At 35.6% G+C, this 11,420-nt stretch overlaps 1 protein-coding gene across 1 annotated transcript; it reads left to right on the forward strand.

Moving 5' to 3' along the window:
* Positions 1 to 1,795: 1,795 nt before the first annotated feature.
* Positions 1,796 to 7,579, forward strand: snn (stannin). Its single transcript, XM_073821627.1, has 2 exons — positions 1,796 to 1,999; positions 4,659 to 7,579. The coding sequence occupies exon 2, from the start codon at positions 4,757 to 4,759 to the stop codon at positions 5,018 to 5,020; it is 264 nt and encodes an 87-aa protein (XP_073677728.1). The 5' UTR covers positions 1,796 to 1,999; positions 4,659 to 4,756; the 3' UTR covers positions 5,021 to 7,579.
* Positions 7,580 to 11,420: the final 3,841 nt, after the last annotated feature.

Raw genomic sequence — 11,420 nt, forward strand, 5'->3', positions numbered from 1 at the left:
GCTTTAAAAACATAATAACAAAGCTTTTTAGTAAATATAACTGTTATGGTATATGGTATAATTATATTATAACGTTATTCATAGTCTAACCCAATTCTTGATGAATCCGAACTTTAGCTTTCTGAGGCAATCGCGCTTTTAAAATCTCAATGTAAACTACAAATGCCACGTTCAAGACGAGAAATAAAAGTTCTCGGAGTTTTGGCTACCTTGAAATCTCAAAACGATAAGCCGACGCTCGTTCAAAACAATGAAACTAGCTGAAAATGATTAACACTCACGGTTTGTGTCGTTTTCTTGAGGACTCACGAACGAACGAGCCGAAAAAACGTTTCCTGCTTCTTAGTTTTGTTACGCACTAGCTGTATTTCCGCAATAGAGATGGGTGGGCTGAACTCTCGTATAAGATATCAGAGTAAAACTGTGACGCTGTCGACCATAAGAACTGGTCATAAAGGCAATATGTATATCTAAATAGATTTAGTACATGGCGACTGAGGGTTTTTTGGAAAAAGGGGAAAGACTTTTAGACGTCCCCTTTAAGTTCCGCATTTGGTCACATGAGTTACAGACAGCGAGCTCCTTATGATCGTTCAGATAACAAATGTATTGTTTTTGTGTTTATCGTTTATTCTGTTTTTAGTTAAACAGTCTATAGCCTATTAAACGACGTTTGTATGAATGATATGACTTGGCTAGCGTATGTGCGAATTCGTTTTATTATTATTTTTTTTAATCAAAATCAAACTTTATTTGCAAATGCATCAATACACTACCAGTCAAAAGTTTTTGAACTGTAAGGTTTTTAATGTTTTTAAAGAAGTCTTTTCTGCTGACCAAGTCTGCATCTATTTGATCCAAAGTACAGCAAAAGCAGGAATATTGTGAAATATTTCTACTATTTAATATAACTGTTTTCTATCTGAATATATTTTAAAATGTAATTTATTGCTGTGATCAAAGCTAAATTTTCAGCATCATTACTCCAGTCTTCAGAGTCACATGATTCTAATATTCTGATTTACCATTCAAGAAACATTTATTAATATCATTATTATTATTATTCATATTTAAAACAGTTAAGTACATTTTTTCAGGGTTCTTTGACGAATAGAAAGATCCAAAGATCAGCATTTATGTGAAATAAAAAGCTTTTGTAACATTATACACTATACCATTCAAAAGCTTGGAGTCAGTATATATATTTTTTCTATTATATAATTTATTACTTTTTAGGAAGGATGCTTTAAATTGGTCAAAAGTGATGATAAAGACATTTCAAATGTTACAGAATATCTCTATTTCAGATCAGTGCTGTTCTTCTGAACTTTCTATTCATCAAAGAAACCTGCAAAAAATTCTAAAAGAAAATGAAATACATTTTACAGTATAATACTGTATTTACATTTATTTAAATTATTTTTATTATAATGCTCTGACTGTGTTTTGACTTTTCTATTTTTATCTATCTCACCCAAGGGATTTAAAAAGAAAGTGCACATATTCTGTGAAAATGGCCAGTCCAAAACATGTGCGCGTTTGTAGGTGGGAAGACATAGCAATACAATACATAATGTTTAATATTCACAAACAAGTACATGAGTTAATCTTTCTATTTGTGTGAGAAAGCAAAGCAAATGTCACGCATAGGAACACCATCTGTACTACATCCGCCTCTCTGAGCACCTCCGCTTCTCCACTGGTTAAAACACCATTGCTTTTAGGCTATTTGATTGGGTATTTGCCCTTTTCAGTCGTGATCTCACTTCCTGTACAGTGACAAGCTATTTATTTATTTATTTATTTGTCTGCTCGGGCTGGAATTGTAAGCGATTGGCTTTAGATGTTGCTGTATATAACGTAACAGCTGGATCTCTGGAGACTGACGGAGTGTTTATGCAGCTGTCAGCGGGCACGAGCGTCAACTCTTGCTAGTGCACGAAATGGTTCGCAAAACGCACATAAGCGTTATTCTTTGATAAAAAGCGGCCTAGTTTTGGTAAGCTTCACTTTGAATGATCCTTTCTTCGTCTTATATCAGTAATTGTATAGAAAGAAAGTGTCTGTTCCATTTAGGGGTTGTTTACATCGCACATGAATCGCTATGGTAGTTAAGATTTGCATATGAAAGCAAAGTGGACCGCTTAAATTTGACTGTATGGGAGCAAATGCTGTCTTTCTGTTCAGAAGCATTGTTTAAGCAAAGATATCAAAAACAATGTCTGCAACGATACTCGCTGCAGTCGTTTTCGTAGTTAGCTATGTGTCGTAACGCCTTTCAGCGAGCGTCGCGTTATGCTAACGGAAAGGCGCATTTAACACTCTGGCGCGTGGGCAAGATGGAAAGTCTTCGCCAAGATGCTCGCAGCAAATGCGTTGCATAACCTGTGGCTTCATAAAGGGAACCATGTCACGAGCAGTGAAGGCTGGTAAAGCTGTATTAAATGTTTCTCCCATTTCTCAAGAATGAGTGAGAGTGATGGGAGAAATGAAGAATTTCGAAACTTTGAATCAACTGGAAAAACGTATTTGCTTAATGATTCATTGTTTCGAAACGCTGAAAACACCACACGAAAACTGTTAAAAACACGGTTAAAAATACCTATATTTGTCAAACCAAATGTTTTACTGGAAGTTTAATCTGTTAAATATGGAAGGCCTTTCCCGCCACTGAATAAAAAATAAAAATGTTACACTCTTAAAAATAAAGGATGACCCTGGTGAAAAAAACAGCATAAACCAGCAAAGGACCAGTTTAAACCAGCATCAAAACCTACCTAACATCGCATATGCTTTTTTTTTAACAGGGCAGTGATGCCATAGAAGAACCATTTTTGGTTCCCTAAGAAACTTTCAGTGAACAGTTCGTAAAAGAACCATTTTGAAAAACATTTTAAAGATCTAAAAGAACCTTTTCTGACTATAAAGAACCTTTTGTGCATTTGAAAGGTTCCATGGATGTTAAAGTTCATCATGGAACCATCAACGCCAATAAAGAACCTTTATTTTTAAGAGTGTATTGACTTGTTTTTTTCCAGAATACTTTTTTCTCATAATTGTGAGATATAAACTTGCAATTGAAAGTTATGGAGTCAGATTTGCATAATAAAAACTAGCAAGTCTGACTTTTTTCTTAGAATTGTGATATAAACTCGCAATTGCTAGAAATTAAGTCAAAATTAAGTGATGTAAACTTGCAATGCAAGAAAAGTCGGAATTGCGTGATATAAAGTTACAATTATGACTTTTTTCCTCAGAATTGCGTGATATAAACTCACAACTGCAAGAATTAAAGTCAGAATAGCGTGATATAAACTAAATTGTGAGATTAAAAACTCGCAAATGTGTTGGCGTCTTGTAATTCAGATTTTTTTTTCTTACAATTCTGGCTTTTTTTCTCAGAATTGTTGATATAAAGTTGCAATTGCGAGTCATAAAGTCACAATTCTGTCTATTTTTCTCAAAATTGCATGATATAAATTCACAATTGTAAAAAATAAAACACGCAATTCTGACTTCTCGCAAATGTGAGTTTGTATCTCACAGTTATGACTATTTTTCTCACGATTGTGAGTTTATATCACAGTTCAGATTTTTTTTTTACTTGTAATTCTGACTTTTTCCTCACAATTCAGACTATTTTCAGAATAGTGTAATATAAACTTGCAGTTGCAAGAAATAAAGAATTGTGAGATTAAAAACTTCTGAATTTTTTCTCGCAAATGTGACTTTTCTGACTTTTTTTCTCGCAATTCAGATTTTTTCCCCAGAATAGCGTGATATAAACTCGCAATTGGAGTTATAAAGTCAGCATTGTGATTAAAAACTTGTAATTCTGACTTTTTTCTAACAAATGCAAGTTTGTTTCTCACAATTCTGACTTTTTTCTCAGAATAGCATGATATAAACTCGCAATTGTGAGTTATAAAGTCAGATTTGCATCATATAAACTCAAGATTTATATGATGCAATTTAATTGCGAGAAATAAAATCAGAATTGCGAGATAAAAACTTGCAAATCTGACTTCTCTCGCAAATGCAAGTTTGTATCTCACAATTCTGACTTTTTTCTCGCAATTCTGACTTTCTCAGAATAGCGTGATGTAAACTCGCAATTGTGAGTTATAAAGTCAGAATTGTGTGAGATAAATTCAGTTTTGAGAAATAAAGTCAAATGTGAGTTTGTATCTCACAATTCTGACTTTCTTTTTCTCATAATTTTTCACAGAATTGAGATATAACCCGCGATTGGAAGTTTTTTGCGTAGTATAAACTCTCAGTTGGAAGTTATAGTCAGAATTGCAAAATAAAATCTGACTTTTTTCTCACAATTTTAAATTCTTTTTCTCAGAATTGTTAGATAAACTCGCAACTGTGAGTTATAAAGTCCAATTTTGAGGGGGAAAATACTGGTATGTTCTCACTTTATTTCTCAGAAATGTGAGTTTACGTCTCGCAGTTCTGACTTTATAACTCGCAATTGCGAATTTATTTTCTTTGAATCTTTGAATCTCTGCTTTAAAACAAATGATCTGCAAAGGTTTTGATGCTTCATAAAGCGCTGTTTCGAAAACGTTTATCGCTAGTGAGAACATTTTTAGGAGGTTTCTCAAAATATGTGCTCACTGTAGAATAATCCTGATTCTTATGTCTTTCAGATGTAGCCGCAGTGACAACCCAAACCTACAGCAACTCTGCAGAACTGCCTCTTGAGGATTTGTAAAGGCCTGTTGTTGAACAACTTCTGACTGTCAGAATGTCTATCACGGACCATAGCCCCACCACTGGGGTTGTCACAATTATCGTAATACTCATTGCCATTGCTGCACTGGGGGCTTTAATTCTCGGTTGTTGGTGCTACTTGCGGCTGCAGCGCATCAGTCAGTCTGAAGACGAGGAGAGCATTGTTGGCGAAGGTGAAACCAAGGAGCCCTTCTTGCTGGTCCAATATTCAGCCAAAGGCCCACGGGTGGAGCACAAGACCAAGCTCACCCCTAACGGCACCGAGAGCCACACCTAAGTCCTCTCGTCTCCCTTCGCAATGCATACTGTGTCGTGGGCCGTGTTTGTAGACCCTCATCCGTCTTTAATTTCAAATGAAACCACTCCACCTTTTAAACGAGCTGATGAACAAAGACAAACCTAGTGCATGCAGTTGTCTAGTTGCTTTGACTTGATTTTTTTTCGCCCATTTTGTGGTGGTAGAGCCCTGTTATAATGTGAAATCGACAACTGTCAGCGTTTCGTGCAATGCTGTTTGTTTGTAAAGCCGTAACTGAGTTTTGAAGATGAATCAAGACTGAATTTTACTTTATTTTTTCATCCAGAGCTGGCTCTGGGATTAAGAAACTCAACACACATTTGAATGGAGTGATTTCACAACCATGTCGAAGTTTTTATCCAGTTTATTCCATTTACTCAGAAACGCAAGTTCGTATCTCTCAATTCTGACTTTTTTCTTGCGATTGTGAGTTTATATCTCGCAATTCTGACATTTTTCTCACAAATGCGAGTTTATATCTCGCAATTCTGACTTGTTTTCCTGCAATTGTGAGTTTATATCTCAAAATTCTGACTTTTTTCTCACAAATGCGAGTTTATATCTCGCAATTCTGACTTTTTTCTTGCAATTAATTGTAAGTTTATATCTCACAATTCTGACTTGTTTTCTTGCAATTGTGAGTTTATACCTCGCAATTCTGACTTGTTTTCTTGCAAATGTGAGTTTATACCTCGCAATTCTGACTTGTTTTCTTGGGATTGTGAGTTTATATCTCGCAATTCTGACCTGTTTTCTTGCAATTGTGAGTTTATATCTCAAAATTCTGACTTTTTTTCTTGGGATTGTGAGTTTATATCTCAAAATTCTGACTTTTTTCTTGCGATTGCGAGTTTATATCTCACAATTCTGACTTTTTTTCTTGGGATTGTGAGTTTATATCTCGCAATTCTGACTTGTTTTCTTGCAATTGTGAGTTTATACCTCAAAATTCTGACTTTTTTTCTTGGGATTGTAAGTTTATATCTCACAATTCTGACTTGTTTTCTTGCAATTGTGAGTTTATACCTCAAAATTCTGACTTTTTTTCTTGGGATTGTGAGTTTATATCTCAAAATTCTGACTTTTTTCTCACAAATGCAAGTTTATATCTCGCAATTCTGACTTTTTTCTTGCAATTGTGAGTTTATTTTTCGCAATGCTCACTTTTTTCGCGATTGTGAGTTTATATCTCGCAATTCTGACTTTTTTCTTGCAATTGTGAGTTTCTTATCTCACAATTCTGACTTTTTCTCATAGTTCTGTCATTTTTTTTCACAGAATTGCATAATATAAACTTGCAATTGTGAGTTACAAAGTCAGAATTGCAAGATATAACGTTTCAGTTCTGACTTTTTTTCTCACTGTTGCTTGATATAAACATGATTTCCTAATTTCACCACCATGTAAAAGAGCGAGATATAAAGTTACAAATCTGACTTTTTTTCTCAGAATTGCTTGACATGAACTCATGATTTCCTGATTCCACATCACCTCATTCCATTTACTTTTAAAAATAAAGGTTCTTTATTGCCATCTATGGTTCCATAAAGAACTTTTAACAGCCATGGAATCTTTCCATTCCACAAAAGATTCTTTTTGCTGGTAAAAATGTCTCTTATGTGGCATCGCTGTGAAAACTCCCATTTTGAACCTTTATTTTTAAGTGTTGAATTGCAATACAAAAGGAAACATGTTGTTTTTCCATTACAAATAAGCACTTCAGGATACCATAACTTGCCAAATTATGTGACTGGCTTTTGAGAGCTCTTACATTACATTTAGTCATGTTTAGAAACATGGTTTCATTAGCACTTTCTATCTTTAATGTGACATACAAGTGATTTTGTAACAGCGTTTGCTGGTTCTGGTTTAAACTTGCTAGGAAACCACTATGAGAACTAAAGCCAATGACTGAGGTCTTTTTCAATACTACTGAGACACCAGAGGCGTTCGTTTTTCGTGGTTGAGCACATTTCTACATCGCGGGGTGTCGTTTGAAAGTGTAAATATTATTTTTATAGACGGCTTAATGCATAACTGGATACTGAAAAGTCATTGTCTTGAGTTTTTAACCTGTTTCTTCACAGTATTATTTTTTGTTGTTGCTCATTAATTCTGAATGTTGTTTGTGATATCATAGTGTTTGCTGTTTGTACATGTAAGATGAAAGTGAGAGAAATTATTTATTTTTATACAATACTCATGCAAATGTTATCTATAGATGAAAAATCAACAGTCAGGCTTATGGGGAGGTAAATGAAGCCTGAAAATGCAGCTGAAATGATTTCTTTGACGTTACTAATATCACATGTTTAGGGTTTTGTCATTTGAAGTCAGCTGATTTTTTTTAATGTGTGTTATTATGTGCTGTTCGATATACATAAAAATACAACGACAGCACATGCATGTTAATTTAATCTGCATATTTGAGAAAAAGCTACTTTTTTTCATTAAAGTATATTGCTTATGTCACTCCAGCCAGTGTGTCTGTCCAGTGTTTGACTGTACTGAACAATAAAACCTCTGTTAATATGGAAATGTCTGCTGGGGAGTTTTCTTTGCATTTGCATTTTCTAATGCAAAATGTCTTTTGTTAACAGTTGAAATAGTATGCGTAAGTAATAAGCATTTATGAACCGTTTCATTATAACATCACAAGTTATAATACCCTAGTTTCAGTGTATGGCATATATTAGTCATACTAGTTTGTGTTAGAAACGCTTCATGGGTTTTGGTTCAAAACCCACAAATAACATCTGAGGATGACCTACTTAGACCTAATGCATATATCTTATATAGCTATATAAGATGACCACAGTGATTTACTAGAATCGCTTGCTGCTAGTGTATAACAACACAAGGCAGATGGAGACACTTTAGATGCATCTAACAAGCTCAGACGAAGGCAAACCACAGTATGTGCCGTGCAGAGCTGTGAAGGAAATGTAGCACATTTCTGAGTGAGTTTTTGCACTCAACCTGTGCTTTTAGAAAGACTATTAAACAATTAAAATAGTTGGTCATTTTTACTTTGCAGTCAGTGAGATTTAAAAAGAAGCTTATGCTCACAAAGGCTGCATTTATTTCATTAAAAATATATTAAAACAGTAATATTTTAAAATTCCATTACAGTTTAAAGTAACTTTCCTATTTAAAAAATATTTTAAAAGTGTATTTTATTCCTGTGATGTTTCAGCTGAATTTTAAGCATCATTACTCCAGTCTTCAGAGTCAGGATTGCCAAAGTTGAAACCAGTTGTGCTGCTAATATTTATTTATAGATAGATAGATAGATTCTTTTTAATAGTTAACTTACTATTTTTGAATTTTTTGGATCATCAGTCATCAAAGCTTGGTGAATATTGCTTAGCTTAACGGTTATTAAACCTCTTATTAAGAAACCACAGCTAGACCCTAGTGAATTGGCAAATTACAGACCCATTTCTAATCTTCCATTTATGTCTAAAATTTTAGAAAAAGTTGTGTCTGCTCAATTGTGCTCCTTCTTGCAAAATAATAATCTCTTTGAAGAATTTCAGTCAGGTTTCAGGCCCTACCATAGCACAGAAACTGCACTTGTAAAAATCACAAATGACTTGCGTCAGATCAAGGCTGCGTCTCATTGCTAGTTTTACTTGATCTTAGTGCTGCATTCGACACTATAGATCATGACATACTTATAGATCGATTACAAAACTATACAGGTATTCAAGGGCAGGCTTTAAGATGGTTCAGATCATACCTGACTGATCGCTACCATTTTGTTTATTTAAACGGGGAGTCATCGCAGCTAACACCAGTAAAGTATGGAGTGCCACAAGGATCTGTCCTAGGTCCTCTACTATTTTCAATTTACATGTTACCCCTTGGTAATATTATTAGGAAATATGGGATTAGTTTCCATTGTTATGCTGATGATACTCAAATATATATCTCAACAAGACCAGATGAAACCTCTAACTTAGCAAAGTTAACAGAGTGTGTTAAAAACGTGAAAGACTGGATGACCAACAATTTTCTACTATTAAATTCAGATAAGACCGAGATATTACTTATTGGACCAAAAAACAATACACAGAATCCCTTAAACTGCAATTTGCAACTAGACAGATGTACTGTTATTTCCTCTACAGTCAAAAATCTGGGTGTTATATTAGACAGCAACCTGTCTTCTGAAAATCATATTTCTCATGTTACAAAAACAGCATTCTTCCATCAAACATTGCTAAGCTACGGAACATGTTACCTGTTTCTGATGCAGAAAAGTTAGTCCATGCATTCATGACGTCTAGACTGGACTATTGTAATGCACTACTAGGTGGTTGTCCTACTTCTTCAATAAATAAGCTACAGGTAGTCCAAAATGCAGCTGCTAGAGTCCTTACCAGATCAAGAAAATATGATCATATTACCCCAATTTTACAGTCTCTACACTGGCTACCTATTAGGTTCCGTATCACTTACAAAATATTACTTCTTACCTTCTTACCTTACTTCTTACCTAAGGCTCTTAATGGTTTAGCTCCTGCATACCTAACTAGCCTCCTACCATGCTACAATCCCTCACGCTCCCTAAGGTCACAAAACTCTGGACTTTAAGTAGTACCTAGGATAGCAAAGTCCACTAAAGGAGGGAGAGCCTTTTCACATTTGGCTCCCAAACTCTGGAATAGCCTTCCTGATAACGTTCGGGGTTCAGACACAATCTGTGTGTTTAAATCTAGATTAAAGACTCATCTCTTTAGCCAAGCATTCACATAATGTATCTCATAAAGTCTTACTTCATTTACATCTGATCACATACAGATCAACATTCTTCAGCTTGGGCTAAACACATAAATTTTTTGCTTGGTTGGAACAACAGCTACGCTAATTATTTCTCTATTTGTTTCTCTGTTTCTGCCACGGGATTCCCATCCCGTGGTAACTAGGAATTATACAAGATTCAGTCTGATTTCAGAATACCTAATAAGAGATGATGCCAACCCCTCAGAGGACCGCCGATGATGGGGTCACCAGATGAGCTCCAGAGACGGATCATCAATGAAGACATCGCCAACCTAGACGGCCATCGGCGCTACTCCACAGGAACCTGATGAGTTCTCTACAATCGGACATTGGTACAAACTGCTGGTTTCATCTGGCCAGAGGAGAAATGGTCCCCCGACTGAGCCTGGTTTCTCCCAAGGTTTTTTTTCTCCATTTCTGTCACCTGTGGAGTTTTGGTTCCTTGCCGCTGTCACCTCTGGCTTGCTTAGTTGGGGACACTTTCCAGCGATATCATATACTATTGTGATTTCCGGATTTCTAATTGATTGTTTACAATAATGCGTTACTTACACACTATTGTGCTGTTTAAATACTGTGCAGTGCTTTGACACAATCCGTATTGTTAAAAGCGCTATATAAATAAAGGTGACTTGACTTGACTTGAATATTGTACACTGACAGAGATTTACTTTAAATTTCACCAAGCTAATCAGATAGAAACTCGCAGATCATGTTTTCAGGCCATTTTAAGCCTTATTTTGACATAACAAAGTGGTTATATCCAATGCCATTTTCCTAATCGGAAATTGGAAATCGGCCTCTCAAGTCGTATTTACTGGGAAATTTTTTTGATACCAGAGTTTCCAAGATGGGCGGGAATAAACTTTAAACATGGTGGAAGGGACAACTATTGCTGCAGTCAATGCTGTTCCAACAACAACTACATCCCATTTTCTTGTCGCTAAAGTGGTGTTTTTTAGGCTACATATATGAACGATCATTCGAAGCATATTGTATGATTAATAAGCAGTAAAATAAGCATGTTTCTGACCGAAATTTCAGAATTGTCTGCAAACTGCATGTATAGCGCGGTGTGACTGTTTATATGATTGTCACCCACTGGGATGCTACATTTTATCCTTTCCGATATTAAAGCACTTGAATACAACAAGCTCTTATGCAGCGTTCCAGGCAGGTTTTTTAACTGGTAAATCACCACTTCAAACCACGACTCACGACTTTGTAGCGTTCCAGGCAAGTCACGCCAAACTGCCTGGGCACATTTATGAATTACTATTATTTTTATATTATTATTAATTTGATTGCAACGTTATATTGTCCTAAGCTCTATTTTTCCACCGTGTGCCACTTGCATAAACACCGCACGCATTAGGGCTGACTTTGTTGTTTCGCAGGCTATGCTACGTCAGAACTCGTAACTGGGAGTCCATCGATCCCGGGTTTGACTGACGTTCCAGTGCACTTTCACTGGTAGAAGGTCGGAAAAACACGAGTGAGGCCCTGATCACACCGAACGCGTCTTTTCGTTCTAAAAACGCGAGGCGCACAGCACTGCCTTTTTTGGTGACTTTTAAAAAAGAGCAGTGTG

Source organism: Garra rufa, chromosome 1 (genome assembly GCF_049309525.1).
Source record: "Garra rufa chromosome 1, GarRuf1.0, whole genome shotgun sequence".
NCBI classification, from domain to species: Eukaryota; Metazoa; Chordata; class Actinopteri; order Cypriniformes; family Cyprinidae; genus Garra; species Garra rufa.

Coding starts and splice junctions, on each gene's coding strand:
- snn (XM_073821627.1), top strand. CDS start 4,757: ATGTCTATCACGGACCATAGCCCCACCACTGGGGTTGTCACAATTATC.